The 19,124-nt window shown below is 43.7% G+C and overlaps 1 protein-coding gene across 3 annotated transcripts in view; it reads left to right on the forward strand.

The window, feature by feature from the left end:
• Positions 1 to 17,623, forward strand: part of AP1S3 (adaptor related protein complex 1 subunit sigma 3) — a 61,174-nt gene extending 43,551 nt beyond the window's left edge. For 2 of the 3 annotated variants that reach the window (XM_058703284.1, XM_058703277.1), the window contains exons 2-5: positions 44 to 222; positions 2,752 to 2,860; positions 10,330 to 10,467; positions 15,378 to 17,623. In XM_058703284.1, the coding sequence (XP_058559267.1) occupies positions 44 to 222; positions 2,752 to 2,860; positions 10,330 to 10,467; positions 15,378 to 15,413 (462 nt within the window). In that variant the 3' untranslated portion in view covers positions 15,414 to 17,623. Of the gene's footprint in view, positions 1 to 43; positions 223 to 2,751; positions 2,861 to 7,242; positions 7,374 to 10,329; positions 10,468 to 15,377 lie in introns of those variants that run through there. The other variant, XR_009254811.1, reaches the window with a different exon arrangement.
• Positions 17,624 to 19,124: the final 1,501 nt, after the last annotated feature.

A 19,124-nucleotide genomic window follows, 5' to 3' on the forward strand; every position in this document is an offset into this window, starting at 1 on the left:
AGCTGATAAAGCTCTGTTTTTCTCTGTGCTTTATTTGTTCTAGATACATTTCATATTGCTTTTCAGTCGACAGGGGAAATTACGGCTGCAGAAATGGTACACGACTCTCCCTGACAAAGAGAGGAAAAAGATCACCCGGGAAATTGTTCAGATCGTTCTCTCTCGTGGTCAGAGGACAAGCAGTTTTGTTGACTGGAAGGAACTAAAACTTGTTTATAAAAGGTGTGAGTAACTTTATGAGAATTGTCTTTCTCATTATGGCTTTGGATTGTTTAATACCGAGCGTTTTCGATTACAACACCAATTCCACCATTCACTGAAAGTTTTGGAGGCTGGAGCCCAAATATTTATACCCATAGACTAACAAAAAAGAATTCTCATTTATTGAGAGGTTCTCCCTGTGCCATGATGACTTCTAGGTGCTTAATCTACATGTGGCTAATATACAAGTACATTCAAGGAATAGCTTATGGGCACCTATCCTATTTCCAGCCCTTCTAATGGCTGTGGGCGCAGTAACTACCAGGCAGGGCTCAGTGCCGCTCTCTTGGAGTTCACTCATTGGTCAGGTAAACAAAACCTCGGTTAATAACAGATGCTGCGGGGGGCGCCTGGGTGGCGCAGTTGGTTAAGCGTCCGACTTCGGCCAGGTCACGATCTCGCGGTCCGTGAGTTCGAGCCCCGCGTCGGGCTCTGGGCTGATGGCTCGGAGCCTGGAGCCTGTTTCCGATTCTGTGTCTCCCTCTCTCTCTGCTCCTCCCCCGTTCATGCTCTGTCTCTCTCTGTCCCAAAAATAAATTAAAAACGTTGGAAAAAAAAAAAAATTAAAAAAAAAAAAAAAATAACAGATGCTGCGGAAAAAAATGCAGGTTAACGTGACAGAGAGATGGACGGCTGTTATTATTGCTCATATTTGCAGATGAGGAAACTGAAGCCGCAGAGAATGCAAGTAATTAATTAGTCTTCAGCCCCAGTAACGAAGTGGCAGTTGGTAGAGCCAGGCTTTATTTTTTTTAAGTTTATTTATTTATTCTTTTGAGAGAGAGAGAGAGAGAGAGTGCGCGAGTGGGCGAGCATATGTGCATATGTGGGGGAAAGGCAGAGAGAGAGAGGGAGAGAGAGAATCCCAAGAAGGCTCTGCACTGTCGGCTCAGAGCCCCGTGCGGGGCTCAAACTCACGAATCATGAGATCATGACGTGAACCAAAGTCGGGCGCTTAATCGGTTGAGCCGCCCAGGTGCCCCCATATCTTTCTGGCTTTAAAGCCTATATATTCTCTCGTGATAGCACCTGCTTGCCATAGCAAGACCATACTGGAAAGGGACCTCAGTTTATGGATGAGGAAACTGAAGCCCTAAGACGTAAAGCACTTTTGCCCATAAAGACCCAAATAACTGATGCCTAAGCCAGGACCAGAACCCAGCTGACCTGACCCTGCATCCAACATCCTACTGCCACTCCCAGAAGGAAAATGCATTAGGAAGGTTCTTGCACGGGGTGTTTATAAAACCTGAAAGGAAAAGACAGAGGCGACCTTGTGGACCATATTTAATGAAGTAAATTACCAGGAGGTGCCTGGGCAAAGCTTCTGCTGCTGAGTCCCAGGATTAAAGCTTTTAGTACTAGCATCCAGAGAGATGTCAGTGAAGGCCTCTTAAAATGAGCATCCCAGGGACAGTAAGGCAAAGTCCCAGGAAGCACTTGCCAACAGGAAGCTTGCCCTTACTCCCTGCCTGCTGGTTTTTTAAAACTTTAAGGTCATTTGTAATTTAAACCATTGTATAAAGAAAAGGCTTTAGCAGTTTTCTCAACAGATACTTGCAGCTCCTGGGTTTATGAGGCTGAGCAAGGCAGACTGAGGACCTGCCTTTGGGAAGCCACTGATCTCGTGGGGCAGAGACAGGCCACTAAACGGGCAGTGCTCTGATGGGGGAGGCACAGGAGTGCATAGCAGGGCATCTGGTCTGGTCGGAGAGGTTGGAGATTTCCCAGAGGAAATGACGTCCAAGTTCAGAGCTAAGGGAGATGGAGGCAGTTATCCACACGAATGGGATGGGGAAGACTATTTTAGGCAGAAGAAAGAGTTGCAGAGGGTAGACTGGATAGGCTAAAGGCGGACACATACAGAAAGAGGGCAGCACAGTGTGAGGCGAGAGCCCCGGTCAGGGGGTTGAAGTTTAGAAAGGACAGTTCACAAGCGGGAGAGGGGCGTGAGCATTCCCCCATTCCAGTGGGCCAAGGACTCTGTCCCCACTGGACTGTTTCCTCGGGGTAAAATGGTGTTGAGAGTCTTTCATATAATTAACAGAAAGAACCCAATGGCTGCCATGTTTTTACATATTCTATTTCACATTTTGGAAACATACTGGATATGGTGAATGATGATTTCCTTTTTTGATTTGGATGGTTGGGGGAGACTCTCTGAAGAAGAGGTAACTTTGTGTGTTCACTGCAGAAAACACCAACTTCAGGTTATTTGATGTGTCATCATATTTTACTTTTCTTTCTTTCTTTCTTTCTTTCTTTCTTTCTTTCTTTCTTTCTTTCTTTCTTTCTCTTTCTCTCTCTCTCTCTCTCTCTCTCTCTCTCTCTCTCTTTCTCTTTCTTTCTTTCTTTCTTTCTTTCTTTCTTTCTTTCTTTCTTTCTTTCTTTCTCTCTCTCTCTCTCTCTCTCTCTCTCTCTCTCTCTCTCTTCCTTCCTTCCTTCCTTCCTTCCTTCCTTCCTTCCTTTCTTTCTTTTTTTCTCTCCAAGGTATGCTAGTTTATATTTTTGCTGCGCAGTCGAAAATCAGGACAATGAGCTCTTGACGCTAGAGATTGTGCATCGTTACGTGGAGCTGCTGGACAAGTACTTTGGAAACGTAAGTGTTGTTCTCGTCTATTCAGAATCAGTCCCTATTTCAGTTCTTACACCAGTGCTATCTTTCCTTGCATTGCTTCTCCCTCTCAAGTCTAAAGAATGAATTGCATGGGTACAGGGTCCAGAATGTGAGGCGTTCCCCCACTTCCCATGATTCTTTGTAAACAAAAGACCCACAGCTTTCAAGAGGCAGGCCGTGTCTCTGTCTTCAGACCACAACTGCACTAGAGACCTTGTTCAATGAACTGGAATTTAATTGTGAAGGATTCCTCGATCTTTTCCTTCTCATTCTTCACTGACTGTCATCTCCCTTCTGTTTTGACTTTTCCATCCCCTCTCCAGCTTCTTTTACTAAGTTCCAAGTGTTCTTTTATATTCTTTATATGTTAAGAAAATGCCAAGCAAATCAACAAGAAAACCCAAATCCCTTTCCTTCCTATTGTTATTTAGTTTCCATGCATTTATTGCCAAGTAGGATTCCATACACAAGGGGTGGCGTCCTCAGAACCCATGTGCTCTGGGGCCGCTGAGAGCTTGGGTTCCACCTTTCCTGCTCCACGGAGATCACGGAGTTACCACCGGCCCCTTCCTAATGGTCAACACCAGTGATGCTTCTTAAATCTTCACCTGCTCACCTCCCTGCAGTGCTGGATCCTTGCTCGTCACCGCACCTCTTTCTTTTGCCACAACCCCGAGTTCTGATTCTCATCCTGTTTCTAAAGGCCCCTCCTTGGTTTCTGCCCCGAGCTCCCTTCCTCGCCCTGCCCTTTCTACTCTCCTTGCATGTCTGACTGACTGTCTCTTCCAGAATCCATGGCCATATGGCTCTCTTGCGCTCTGCTGAGGACGGTCTTCACTGGGCTTCCTACAGCTGTCTCAGTCTTTTGTTTTCTTCTTACAACCATCTCAGCCTTAACACGTCAAGAACTGCAGTCACCTTCTGCAAACGCATTCTGTCTTGTGATTGAGTCTATTGTGTCCCGGGATCCTCCAATGCTTCCTTCTTTCTTCTTTCTCCACGCTTTGCTAAAGGCGGCCTTTGTCTATTCCAATTGGACTACAGTCCATCTGTTTGCTCCCACTCCCACCCGGTTTACTGAGGATCGCAGTTTTCCTTTTCATTGGGACCTCACCTCTGGCCCTTTCTGCCTCTGGGCTCATCTCTGCCTCCCCTTCCTGGCTTGTCAGTTACCATCTTCCTTGCAATGCACAGATCCAGGGTGACAGACGTCTTCAGTCACTTTCCATCATCTATAATGAATAACAGCCAAACATTGTAGCCTGGCACGTGAGCTTTCTAAATATCCATCCCAGGCCACTTCTCTGACCTTCTCGCTTTTCTCTTTTTATCCCTGACATGCTCAGTGCTCCAGCAACATGCAACAGCCTGGTATTATCCGTAACTTGTGCAGGGTTTGTGTGGCCCCCAAACAGCATGTCTCTCGAGATCATGACCTAGGACTTACTCGTTTGATTTTTCAACACGTGTAAGCAACTCTGGGCCAGATTTTAGCAAATGTTCCAGAAACATGTCATCCAGTTCACAGTCTCAAGAAATAAGTCATTGGATTTGGAGTTTCTCTCAGTAATGCTCTCTTCCCCATTCCCCTGCTCGCTGGTTTTTATTAGGCGTTGTTGGGAGAGTTTGCTTCCATAAGACGTTTTGTTCTCTGTCCAATGGAATGAGTAGCATTTGCCGTATTGGTTGGGGTTTTATCAGATTTCTTGCAACGATTGTCACCAGCGTGAGCACTTGAAAGGTTTTTGAAAGAATTTTATCTCCCTCCCTCCCTGTATCCTTTTGATTCTCCTTTATTCCCTTTATAAATGATGTTAGATGACCTTTAATGTTGCTTCAGAGATTCAGGTTGTTGGTAAGTATACAGAGTAAGACAGGCAGACCATTTTTCTTTCTCTTCCTCTTAGGTTTTCTCTAAGTTTGTTTTTATTTATTTATTTATTTATTTATTTATTTATTTTTCAATATATGAAATTTGTTGTCAAATTTGTTTCCATACAACACCCAGTGCTCATCCCAAATGGTGCCCTCCTCAGTACCCATCACCCACCCTCCCCTCCCTCCCACCCCCCATCAACCCTCAGTTTGTTCTCAGTTTTTAAGAGTCTCTTATACTTTGGCTCTCTCCCTCTCTGACCTCTTTTTTTTTTTTTCTTCCCCTCCCCCCATGGGTTTTCATTTTTTTAAAGAGAGATTTGCAAACATATAATAGCATGTTTTCAAACTTGAGATTAGTTAAATTTATGCTTTCCATTATTCAAATGAAGCCTGACATTTTGAAATCCACTGCAGACCTGGCCTTTTGTAAAGGCCTGCAGGAGTTTTTGTGAGGCCCAGGCTTCCCTAGGACCTTCTGCCCCTAATTTCTGCACTCTGGTTTGAACTATATGTTTTCCTAGATTTACCCAACTGTGATAACGTGAATCGGGGTTAAATTTCGATCTTAGTCTTATCACGACACATTGCTTTCTTAAGGCAATCTAAATCACCTTCACCAATGCTAAGCTCAGTTAAGATATAAGGAGAATCAGAATGAATTCCTATTTCTCTAACATTAATTTTTCATCCTATTGTGGCGTACCTTTAGAAGCTCTGTCTTTGCCATGGACCAAAATTTAATTCACTAAAAAATTCAATGAATCTTTTATTAAGCTAAGAGCAGCTAAGAGCAATTCAAGGCTATGTGCCCAGTAGGTGTTCAGTTCTTATTAATTAACTGTGATGAGCAAAGCCTACCAGTACTGATTCTCATTGACATCATCTCAGGAATAATCTATTTCTCTTTGGCACTCTTTCTTTCTTTGTTAATACTGAAGGTTTCCTTGAATTCTGCCCTTGATATTATCCAAGAGAAAACTTTGTACTGTGTTTCTCTTATAACAGTGGAAAATATTCCCTTCCTATGCCAGATCAATCAAACTCTGTGGCTACTAACTTATGTATTTTTTGAGCATTTTTCCATTCCAGGGAGATTTACACGGATTAACTAGTTAATCTCTCAATCTTCCATAAACAGCATTAACCCCAATTTACAGAGGCTACGAAGAGATGCCCCAGAGTCTTAGAGTAGATAAAGGTCTGTTTGAGGATTTAGCCACCTGCCGTATTTTCCCATTACAGACTGTGGTGTGAGTTTTTGCTGATGTGCTCAGAGGGTATGGGTGTTGCTATCCCAAAGAGGCTTGATCTTGATTTAGGAAGTTTTCTTCTAGGAGGAGGAAGGCTCTGAGTCCTGCTAGGTCCTGAGTGAGCGGTGCCCAGTCACCCCACTAACCAGACCCGTGATTTGGCTTATGATAGATCTCTAATTTCACAGATAAGAAAATAACACTCCAAAAGGTTAACAGAAATATTTACTTTGCTAATCTCATGGGGCTGTTGTGGGGATCAAAGAGACAGTGTGATCGACAATACTTTATAAACTGTCATTTGCTATGTCGTTGTACCTTAAACTGTAATTATTATTTTATATATGGTTTTATACGTTTGCTGTATGTAATTTAAACTTTTTGTTTACTTTAGAACTTTAGAACAGAATACTTTAGAACAGAATTCAGTAAGAGAAGGCTCTTCTTAGACTCTATCCAAAAGTATTTAGTTAATGAAATGTCAGAAATAATCTTACGAAGTCATGTATTCTGCTCTAAGAGAAGACCCTCAAGCCAAATTAAAGCACAGGCTAAGAGATCAAGGGTGAAATTAAATTATCACTGTTTCTGCCTTCTTATAAGCTTTCTTCCAGGGTCTATATATACACAAGAAAATGTGAAAAAAAAAATACAGATGCTCACGTGTTTATAAACATGGAAACCATTTATTTTTACATAATAGACGAAATGCGGTAATTTAAGCATTGAGGGCACGTTCCTGATGTACTGGGACAGTACCTTTAAGTGGAATCACCAGTATTTGAGTAATTGGGCAGTTAGCTGAAGAAACCTGCATTTGGTCTAGGGTGCTCCGGGAGGTGTTTCCTGTTTCTGCTCTCAGATACAGTAACCCCTTGGGGTTAGGCTCAAAGAATAACCATAGAAGTAGCATTTTGGAGTTGCTGTATACAAAATCGTTGCTCATATGTGACACTCCCTACAGTTCCGATAGAACTTGTATACCTGTTTCCTTATAACCTAGAGATAGTCACTGTACATCCAAGTTGCTGCTGCTGTGTGTGTGTGTGTGTGTGTGTGTGTGTGTGCATGTGTGCCTGCGCGTGTGTGTTCTCTATCGGACTTTGCGTGCCTGAGACTTTATTCCCTTCCCTTGAAACTAGATGCAGTCAGTTAACCGCCCCATGGCTGTCTGCGAGTGGGGTTTGAGACGTTCCTGAAAAACTTGCATTAGTATCTGCCAGGTTCACCTTGCAGGATCCCAGCTGCTGGTTTCTCCTAATGAGGCTCCCGTCTGTCTCCGATTCCTGTCTACGCCTGCCTTGAACTCTGAGGTTCCTCAGCTTTTGCTACTGTTACTCCTGACTTCCTGCCTCTACTGACCTCTGGTAACTGCTTGCTCCTTGTGTCTTCTTTAACCAGACATACGCAGTTTTATTTCTAAATGGGATTGCATTACGCATGGTAGTCTGCAGCTTGCTTTCTTTTCTCTCCCCTCTCCAAATGTCCCTTGGAGTTCTTTCCCCATTTGTCCATGGAAATCTCTCGCATTCTTTCCAACTTCTACACGGAATTTCCACACCGTCACAACAGACAGAGAGGCAGACAGACTGTTGCGGGAGGGAGGAGGTAGAGATAGATGTATACACCCGCTTGTTGTGGATTTACCCACTTACTGCTGTTTTCTAGTGAATGAGGAGACCAGGACCTTTGCAGGTAGTTGGAAGAGTTTTTCTGAGCTGGCCACTTATGGTTGTGATATTTACCTAATGATTTATAGAGTCTGCAACTTCATTGACCTAAGTCCTAAATACATGAAGCAGTTTGCTAAAACGTTGACATCCACTTCATGTAACCTTATAGCCCTCAGTAGGATCAGAGAATCAGTGATCTGGGAACCCATTAATTCCCAGCCTCATAGAAACAAGGCCTAAATAGTGACTGACTCATTTATCCTACAGATATGTCCTCCATCCTATGATGTGCTGGATACCAGGGATATTAAGATGACTGAGGTCTGTGCCTGAGCTCACAGTGCTGGGGGAGAGATCGATAAGTAAGCATATCCTAGTGCCCACAGATGTAAGAGAGAACACAGAGCAAGTGGTGTGAAATCTGAGTGGGGGAAAAGAGGCTTTGGTGGAATCTCTGTACCCCTGACTTTTGAGTTTGGCCTTGGAAAAGTGAGCTTCATTTTTTAAAAAAATTTTTTTTTTTAACATTTATTTATTTTTGAGACAGAGAGAGACAGAGCATGAACAGGGGAGGGTCAGAGAGAGAGGGAGACACAGAATCTGAAGCAGGCTCCAGGCTCTGAGCTGTCAGCACAGAGCCCGATGTGGGGCTCGAACTCGCGGACTGCGAGATCATGACCTGAGCCGAAGTCGGACGCTTAACCGACTGAGCCACCCAGGCGCCCCAAGTGAGCTTCATTTTGCCAGCAGCGTAAAGAAAAGGACATCTGGGGTGTATCCCAGGAATCGCTCGTATGTGCAAAGGTAAAGGCATAAAAGAACACAGTGGACCGTGGCTATAGCACGGGGGTGATTCTGACACAGGAAGCTAGAAAGAGGGGGGCCCAGGCTAGGTGGTAAAGAGTCCCAAAAGGCATGTAGAGGAATTAAAACTTTCTTCTGGACATAAGACCTTACACAGGAGAGGAACGAGATCAGCACTTTAGCAGAGCGTTAGTCATTGTTGGCCTTGAGTGGGGACCGACGCCACCTAACAGGTCATTGCAGTGGCCTCGGTGAGAGAGGTTGCAGGCCTGAGAGAAGGCGGCGAAAGGGTAGCAGACAGAAGAGGCGAAGGGGTGTCGTTTATTTACACGATGGAATCAACAGGAACTGATGACCAGACTGAGCGCCATGAGACCCGAGGCAGGGGGAGAAGAATGACGGGGAGGGAGAAATCAGCGGCACTGTGGAGTGATTTCGGTCAAGCCACAGATCGAATTTTCAGCTACTAAGCAAAATGGTCTGCGGGGAAGAGAATATGCTTAACTTCAGTTTGGCAGATGGTGACTTGGACTGAGGAATGTCCAGGCAGACGTGTCTCCTGAGCAGGTGAAGATATTGGACTCGCTCCAGAAGGAGATCAGGGCTACACATCCAGGTTATGGGACCCTGGATGCGAGACACAGCCATAGAGAGTCTGTGAGGTTGTCTAGAGTATATGTATCGCAAAGAGAAGAAGCTCTCATGAAACACGCCAGTGCTGAAGAAGAAGGTGGGTCACTAGAATGTAAACGGCATGAAGCAGCGATGTTGATTTTGCTGATGTCCCAAGCCCCCCTCCAGAAATACTTCTTCACCGAATGCAAAGTAGCGGGGGAGATAAATCATCCAGCGAGTCTGAGAAGGAATCACCAGAGATGTTGGGCAAGAACAGGCCTTGAATGGTATGGCCAAGGTCAGGGAGCAAGGGAGAGATTTTAGACATGGTGGAGTGTATCCAGTGCTACTGAGAGGTAAAGGAGGCGGAGGGCAGAGGGCGAGAAACTTGCAGTTAGCAGCAACCTTCCAGAGGGTGTGGAATAGGAACGGGGACGTCGGGGAGTTGAGGAAAACGTGAGAAGGAAAACCCCAGGAGAGTGCCAGCGTGGCCAATCAGGGAATTGGAAACAAGCCCTGTTGGGATCATGAGGGGCGGCTCTCTTGCCTCTGGCTTCACTTGAACCACGAAATCTATTAGGCTCTGCTTTGGTCTGTGACAGTGGTTCTCCCCCCGTGGTCCCCAGACCTCCATCATTAGCATCGCCTGGGAACCCCTCACAAGTGCAGACTCTCGGGCCTTACCCAGACCCGCCAAATCCTAACGTTCAGGGTGGGGGCCCAGCAGGTGCCTTCCGTGTGGATTCAGTGCGCTCTGAAGTTTGAGAACCACTGGCTTGTGGCATAATTTTGAGAGAAATTAGCACAGGTGAGCTGACTTGCCTCTGAAGAGTGAGCTGCTGATAGTTCTGTAGCTAGGAGCCCAGACTTATGGACCAGAGAGCGGGAGGAAGGAGGCGAGGCCCTCGTGCCTGACATCACTGGGGACTCGGCTTCCGTTCGGGCAGCTGGAAATAGGAGCCATGCTGCCCGATTCCTCTCCCGAGTCTCAAATTTCTTGTGACGTCAAAGAATATTATTTAAGGACATGGTCTGCTTAATAGAATGTGGTTTTACTTTTGCTAAAGCGCCTGGGATTCCCCACTTCTATTTTTCTGTCCTTAGAATACCATTTGATAGTTTTCCCTTTGGTGCGCCACCTGGGTGTGGCTGTTGGAAAAGCTTGAGGCTGATACGTGTTTCCCCTGCTGCTCCTGCAAGTTCACCAACACGTTTGTTTTTGTCTGACCAGGTCTGCGAGCTGGATATTATCTTTAATTTTGAAAAGGCTTATTTTATCCTCGACGAGTTTATAATGGGTGGAGAAATTCAGGAAACGTCCAAGAAATCTGCTGTCAAGGCCATTGAAGATTCTGATATGTTACAGGAGGTCAGTACAACGGGGACAGTTAACGATGGGGACGATGATGATTGTGTGTTGGGCGACACTTCTTGAGTCCTTGACGCTGTGCGAGGTGCGGTTTTTAAGCAACTTACCTGTGTTCGCTCTTAAGAGGCCAGTGAACGGAGACACAGAGAGGTTAAACAACCTGCCTGATGTCACACAGCTGGAAAGTGTGGAATAGAGAGTTGAACCCAGGAACCTGGGCTCCAGAGTCTTGGCTTTTCGTGTTTGGCTGAGCTCTTTAGTGACGGTACCTCAGTTGTCAACAAGGAACCAAAACCTGGGTGCTATTTTTTTTTTCAGACATTTAACGAGAGGTATAAAAAGACTTTCATTAAAATATCTGTGCTCCCCTGGGAAAGGAGAATAGCAGTGCATTGTCACTCCATTTGCCAGGGATATTAGAAGTTTATTATTGAAGATGGCATTTATCATTGTAATTAAAATTCCTTACACCTCCTGGCGAGGCTGCACGTGTGCTCCTATTTGCATAAGTAAATTGGGAATCCTGTGGTTTGCTTGCCAAGGTATAAATGGGCCCTGAAGCATCCATGTGGTCGTGCTCCTGACTCTGTGATATTTACATAAAATACAGTGGGTCTTTTATTTTATTTATTTTTTATTTTACAGAGAGAGAGAGTGCCCATGAGTGAGGGAGAGGGGCAGAGGGGGGAAGAGAGACTCTCAAGCAGGCTCTTTGCTCAGCACGGAGCCCGATGCGGGGCTCGATCCCACGACTCCGGGATCGTGACCTGAGGCGAAATCAAGAATCAGACGCTCGACCGACTGAGCCACCCAGACGTCCCATATGGGGCTTCTAGAAGCGGTGCAGATTTGCACCATACGTCACACCTAATAAGGGAACTTACCTACATCAGCCCCTTGACTCCTCCCAAGGACACTGACGGGAAGCACGGCACCCCACTGACCTTTGGCCTCCTAATGAGGTGATCCCACCAACCCCAGCACAGGCCACCTCTAGGTACTTCTTCCCACAGCGTCACTGGGTCTTTCCACCTGCCTGTCTCACAATGGCAGGTCATGAGATTCCAGAGGATTACATGCTCTCTTTTAAAAAATGGCGTTAAAGCCATTCTTCCTGCTGTTCAAGAAATACGAGACTGGGTTAATAAAACGGTATCAGGCATGGTTTCCCAGCAACTTTTCTGGCACCTCGCTGAGCTGATGACTTATTCCAGCCCATCTGGGGGGAAGCAGAGCTCAGGTGAATGGACTCTGAGGAAGACACCTGTTGGAGTAGGTGCCCGGAAGCATCCGCGTGTGCCTTTGAGGAGACTGGTTCATCTCCCTCTGGAGGTGTCCTCACCGCAAGAAATGCATTTAAACCTTCTGATGTTTGCTTGGCTCTCTCCAAACGCCAAAGGAAGGGAATTTCTCAAGGTGCTCGAGAAATCAGGGGTTTGGAAATTCCACAGGACAACCTTTCTTAAAATATGCCAAGGGTTATTTATAACCCTATCCTCAGGGCCCTTACTGGGGAGTCTACTTACGGGAGAAAGAGACTTTTTAGCGGGGTCTTGGGCACTAATTGCAGCTTTCTGAACTGGGGCCAGGACACAATCTGGGTTATTTTGAATTCCTGCTCTGGAAGAAATACAGGGTTTTAAAGAGCTGGGAGTACATCTGATGCTGCTAGTTCCACAGAAATCTGGGAAGCAGGTATTTCAAGAAAGAGCCCTTCCACAATTAAACGCTAACTGGTAGTTCGCGTTCTTGCTGATCGAGCGGAAGGTCTTGATGGGCAGGGCTCACGGGCCCCTCCGTTTAGCCTCTGTGTCCCCATGGTGACCAGGCAATGTCATGACTGCCCTCTAAATCTCTCGGGGTAAACTAACAGCACCTGCCAAATAGAGACAACGTTATCAGCATTCTCTTGGGCTCCGGGTACTTCAGCTAAGTCAGTGAACGTTTGGGGAGCTGGCTGAAAAGTGGGCTGTGTATATCCGGTCAGAAAAGTGTAGAATGACTAGGCACAAGCCATGTAATTACAGAAAGAAAACAAAAAATACTGCTTCCTTTTTTTCCCTGTCCTTTGGACCTAAGCACATATTTTAGCTACTAAAGGTTAAGGGAGGCCTTTGTAACATTGCTTTTGCTTTTAGCCCCTAGAACTTTCCCTGACCCCTAATTAATAAAGGTTTCTTAGAATAAAAAGGCCATCCTCGCATATTTATTAGTAAGAAGACACAGAGTCTTAAATTTGCAAATGCTCAAAGATTATTCTGAGTGTCCTGGGGCTTGGTGTTAGTGATATGGATTAAAAAAGAACAGATTAGGGGACCTGGGTGGCTCAGTCGGTTAATGTCCAACTTCGGCTTGGGTCACGATCTCACGGTTCGTGAGTTTGAGCCCCGCGTCGGGCTCTGTGCTGACAGCTCAGAGCCTGGAGCCTGCTTCGGATTCTGTGTCTCCCTCACTCTGCCCCTCCCCTGCTCATTCTCTGTTTCTCCCTCTCTCAAAAATAAATAAACATTAAAAAAATTTTTTTTAATAAAAACATGCAAAGAACAGTTTAATTGGTTGGGGGTGACTTTTGGAGGTATCTTATTTTGTGGGTGACAACCCGTGGACAGTGGCTTGAAGTGATAAGAAAACAAACTGAAAGAGGAAGGTAGTTAGCTTATTACCTGCAGGGGTTGCAATTCCTGGCATCACCAGTGGGGGCGACGGACAGAAGAGGTTTCCCCACAAAATGAGGAGCCCGAGTCAAAATGGTGTCTCATTGGCTCAAGCAAGAGAATACCTTGCCTGTGTATGTGTGGAGGCATGAGAATGGCATAGGTGCATCCCCACATTGTCACCCTGAAAAGCACAACCCACGCTGGGATACCTCGGTGGCTCAGTCAGTTAAGTGTCCTACTTCCGATCTTGGCTCAGGTCATGATCCCAGGATCCTTGGGCTCCACACCGAGCATGAAGCCTGCTTGGGATCCTCTCTCCCTCTCTGCCCCTCCCCTGCGCTCTCTCTCTCTCTCTCTCTCTCTCTCTCTCTCTAACAACAACAACAACGACAACGAAAACAAAACCCACAACCCATGTTAACTGCTAAGCAAAGCCATAAAGCAGTAAAAAGTTACAGTATGTACAGTGCGAAATCCACAAGAAACTCGGTGGTGCAAGAAGGGGTCCTGAGGTACAGATCCTGGTCCTCTTGTGAAACACAGAGCTCTTTAAGGTTGTGCCAGCCTTGAGTGTCTATTCCAACCTTGAAAGCAGGAAGCTCAAGAAAATACCAACCTTGTACGCTATTGATTCATGTAACTTGAGTGACAGCATGGCCCAGAAAGGACAGTCAGTGTCGTCTGTAGCCGACTGAGGTAGCCAGTGGTGGGAGGTGGTGCCAATAACTAGAAGCCGGCAAAGTGACAATTCCAGAGGCTTTTGCTGGCCCAAGCCCCTTCCGAGGCTGCAGGCTCATATGGTGGAATTTGTAAAGGTAAGATATTGTAGCCGCAAAGCGCATGTAGCCATACAGTGAATACATTATAGAAGCATGTCAGACACTTAATGAATGAAAACCTTAGGCTATGGTTCTGGATTTTGGGCTACTTGTCCTTTAAAAACGCATAATCTGTTATTGCCTTCCTCATTCTAAATCAACTTCATACCCAATTTTGTATTTGCAACTTTGTATTCCTTTTCAAATGGTATAAACTCTAAGTGCTAGAAAACGGGCGTGGGCCCCTGGCCAGTGTGATAGCCCTGCTAAGTTTGAAGACACCCGCAGCAATTGTAAGAGGAGATGCAGACAGAGCAGAGGGCTGGGGGTGTGGGCTTCTCTTGGCCAGTGCTCATCTGGAGGCGTAAGAGCTTTATAAGAAAGTGTGGGTGACCGAGCGCAAGTGTTTCAGCATAGGAGCCCTGGAATTCTAAACAGAGCTGGTGGAAACCCGTTGGAACGCCTGATTTCTAACCTTGGTTCCCTCTGAGTGATATTGCTTAGCCATGGCCTTGCCGTTTGGCCCATGCGGATCAATTGTCTTCCCGGCCAGGTGCAAGTGAATTATGCACCCTGAGGTTCAAGGTTAAGCACAGTTTGATCACTGCTGATGGAGCTGACTGGGGCTTACACGAAAGAGGCAGGGGCGTTTCCCCAAGGCTGCCCCCTTGAACTTTTGTATTGATTCGACACAGGAGCCACTGTGTTACACAAATATATAAGTCTACAATAGAAGAGACTGCAAGAGACGACCCATTTATCTTGCATGGTAAAGGGCTTGCCCGTCACGGTCTATTTCAACTCTACCTGTAATTGTGAATCTGGCCGAACGTTTCTTAAAAAGTACTGGCAAAAAATTATGGCCTTCTGGCATGTTAACAAACTTGCTAACTGGTGAGGAGGATGAAGGAAGTTCGCATACTCTGGAGGAAAGCCTTTTCAAAATACATGGAAGAAATCCTTAAGAATCCTAGTTTGTGTGTGCTTTTTAATATCTTGCCAACAAGCGTAGAAAGATGCTTTGCACAGTATCTGTAGCAATTCTGATGTTACAGAAATACAGTCGAGATTTCTCTACTACGTGTGCCTGGAGGTGGGTGCTCATGATCATTTAGGCACGTTTATCCGAAGTCAACAGTGGCATATTGGCAGCTGTTGCTTTAGAATTTCTCTTATCGGACATTCTTTTTGGGATCAAGCGTAGCTTTTTCCGTGGAAAGTTATTAAGTTCCAGCCACATGGAGGTGTATGCACGTTACGCTCAAACTTTGAACCGCCGTTCTTGATCAGAATGCAAAGATTGATGTCCATCCCCGTTTAGATAACTTCTGTTCAATAACCACAAACAATAAGGAAGTAAAAGAATGACAAAGGTTTCACATTCTGCTAAAGGCTGTCGAAGGGGCTCTTGTCCTAATTTCTTGTTCTCTTTCAGACGATGGAAGAATATATGAGCAAGCCTACATTTTAACCGCGCGTCTACTTGAAGACTCCCGAGTCCCCCACGCTGTGAGCCTGTAAATTAGCAGAACCTGCCGTCCAGTTCCTTGACGAGCTTCTGGCAGCATGCCAAAAATAACCTAAAAGGGATCCTTCGTTAACTAGCAATTAACTTGTTTCACATAACATATTTATCATTATTACATATCTGTATTATGCTGTACGTAACTACTTATTGTGGCTCTGGATGTTCAAGCAACTGCTTTATGACTCAGTAGACTGGGTATGTGTCTACAGTGCTTTAATTCCATGTGATATTTTTAAGCTAATTTAAGTAAAGGTGTTGCAATATGTTTATTGTTGCATTCCATTCTCTACCGACAGCTGAATAATAACCCATGGTTTTGAACATGAAATACATGTTGTATTATGAATAATTCTTTTCTAAATGTTCAACTTTTTAAATTGTATAATAATTCAAAATTATGTTAATAGTTCAGAGTTCATACATAATGCTAGACATTTTTTTTTTTTTTGGATACACTTAGTAAAATGTAAATTTCAGTCCAGATACAATGTATCTGATTTTAATGTCCTGCATTCTTTATTTTTTCAGGGTTGGAATTAAGGAAAATAACCAAAGATAGTAAGGGACTTAAGTGGTTTTGATATCATGGAAGCTGCTATCTAGTCGAGATTTTCATTTTACCTTTTAATTGAATATAAAGGGCATTCCATTATAAGGTTATATTTTCCTATAAACTCTCTGTATTTATTAAGGATTTGAGACTTCTGGAGATACAGTGTCTATGACTTCCCTTATTATAACAATAGTATAATAAAGATGAATAAAAGTAGCAGTAATTATTATAACTACTACTATTTTAATAAATTTTAAGGTTCCAAGCACTTAGCTGCTTGAGAGATTTTGCTTCAAACATGTTTTAATGTGTTTCTACTATGTTTGACGACTGATTGTTTATTAGACTTACTTATTATAACAGCCTATATAGTAGATGCCCTTCCTCCTTTCTTACTTCCTCATGCCCCGAATTAAATATTTGCTGCTGATCATTATTATTCTCAATATGTTGCATTCCTGATTTGCCGGAATGAAAGTTCTCTGTAACCAGGTAGTAAACGTGATCAGACATTACAGGGAAATAGCTCGTAACACTCTGTCTTGATGCCCCACCTCTGATGTCCTACGTGTGCATTTTCCATGTTCATTTTGAGGTCTGGTATCATTCGGGTTGGAGTGGTTAGGGATCCCTCATGCTTTTCCTAAGAGAGCAGTGTGCTGGCTGCTGTATTCTTTCTCTAGAAGATCCTATATGGTGGACCTTTAGAGAACATGAAGGAAAAATGCCCTCTCTGATTCGTCTTGCCAGATATATTGAAGGAAAAATAAGACACGAACAGAAGAAAAACTTGGCCAATTCCTCAATAGAGCCGTTACTAAAAAGAAGGAACTCAGATTAGTATACAAAGGAATTACTGGGCTTTTAATATCTATTTACTCAGGCTAATCCTGTGATTACAATGATGGCATTGGATTGAAGTTTAACTGCCATTTTTGATCACTCTGTTTATTTGATGCCTTCCGATTTGTGTTGTCAATATGGTGGAACTCTTTTATTTTTAAAAAGGTTTGTGGGGCCCCTGGGTGGCTCAGTCGGTGACGCGTCCGTCTTCGGCTCAGGTCATGATCTCACGGTTTGTGAGTTCAAGCCCTTCATTGGGCTCTTGTGCTGACAGCTCGGAGCCTGGAGCCTCCTTCTGATTCTGTGTCTCCCTCTCTTTTTCTGCCCCTCCCTAGCTTGTGCTCTCTCTCTCTCTCTCTCAAAAATAAACATTAAAAAAATAATAATAAAAAGTTCTGCAAAGGTAGACTTTATATAAGTCATTGTGTTTTCCTGGTTCTTTTGAAGTTTTCGGCCATTTTTGGGTGAAGGTATTTATTCATGTATTCTTTCAAATGGGCTAATCCCACGTTAGACATTATCAAGCTGTATACTGGGCTTTCAGACTCTGTGTCGGTGTCTCACATAGAAAACGAGCATAATGATGGAGCACGCCGGGTGAATATGAAGTATTTGGGGGACATTTTATGTGGGTCTCGGTGAAAGCAATCATTATATTTTCTTTATATTATACAATTATAATAGAACTACCAAGTGAAAGATAATAAATACTTAATTTGTATAAAACTTCCAAATAAAATGTTTTTACATTTTTTAACGAGGAATTTGAGTGTGTTTTTTACGAATAGAATTGGTTTTTGATCAAATTTTATGCTAGAAGTTTCTACTCCTAATTCCTGGTGATAGTCCCTTCAATGTGATCTCTGTGGTTTCTTGGCACTTACCGTCAGGAAGCAGCTTCACAAGCAGGTGAGAGCAAATGGAGAGAAGAGTCTGAACTGGTTGGCTTCGACTGACTTCTCCTCATCATTCACCCACATTTTGGTAATCTGATCTCTTGGCGTGTAGTCAATGATGCATTCTTTAAGTCTAGTAATTTCTTTCATGAGCAAACGTTAAGTTGGGACAAAGTAAGGGAATTTTTAATTCATTCAAACTTTTTTTTTTTTTTTTTTTTTTTTTTTTTTTTTTTTTTTTGCCAAATCAAGTCTCCTAAAGTAATGCAAATCCTTTTCATCAAACACACAGATGTTGTTCTACTAGGCCTAATCATACCTCCTTAAGATTCATATTGTAACACCTAGGAAACATCACTGAGGAACTGTGTTTACTTTTCTGAGATTGAATCAATGAACTTCATTGGTAAATGTTACCGTATTCTTTCACATGGTCTCTGGAATTTTGGATGAAGTCCAGTCAGATGCTCTGGGAAGTAAGTAACATAAGCCAATGACTGTTTTTCAGTAATTAGCAAAGTGTGGGCCATTAAAAATCTTTCTCTCCTTCCAAAAAATTGGGGGGGGGGGAGTGCTTAAATTACTATTGAAGTAAGAGAAGGATTATCTCACATTTAAAATCAAGCAAACTCATAAGTCCTTTTCTTCAGCATAAATGTCTTATTTACTTCCAAATATTATCAAGTAAATCATGCTGGCCTCTTTCTACTAAATATTCCTTTTACACACAAGATTAACATTTATTTATTTATTTATTTATTTATTTATGTTAACATTTATTTATTTTTGAGACAGAGAGAGACAGAGCATGAACGGGGGAGGGTCAGAGAGAGGGAGACACAGAATCTGAAGCAGGCTCCAGGCTCTGAGCTGTCAGCACAGAGCCCGACGCGGGGCTCGAACTCACAGACCGCGAGATCATGACCTGAGCCGAAGTCGGCCGCTTAACCGACTGAGCCACCCAGGCGCCCCAAGATTAACATTTTAAACGTACAAATTATCAAGTAAGAAGCAGCATTCCAAGTTAGAACAGTACCAGGTGTAGCTCAGAAAGTCAGTTGGAAGTCAATGCTAATAATAAAAAGAGCTCACAAACTCACATACTGCAGAATTTTCATTATGGTGGGAAAATATCTATAAAATTTAAGACGATATAAATGTGAAGAATAAAGAACTAGGATACTTGCAGGGGTTTGTGATCCGAAAAGGAAGTTTGAAAACAAATTTAGGTCATTAGCAGTTTTTAGAATGGTATAAAACCAAATTGAAAAATGAAAGTATGATGATATAACTTTGCAAGTTAATGCAGTCAGAATTGGAAGTATTGGAACATTAGTTTTCATTCAATAAAATAATCAAACT

This window comes from Neofelis nebulosa, chromosome 2 (assembly GCF_028018385.1).
Source record: "Neofelis nebulosa isolate mNeoNeb1 chromosome 2, mNeoNeb1.pri, whole genome shotgun sequence".
Lineage (NCBI taxonomy): Eukaryota > Metazoa > Chordata > Mammalia > Carnivora > Felidae > Neofelis > Neofelis nebulosa.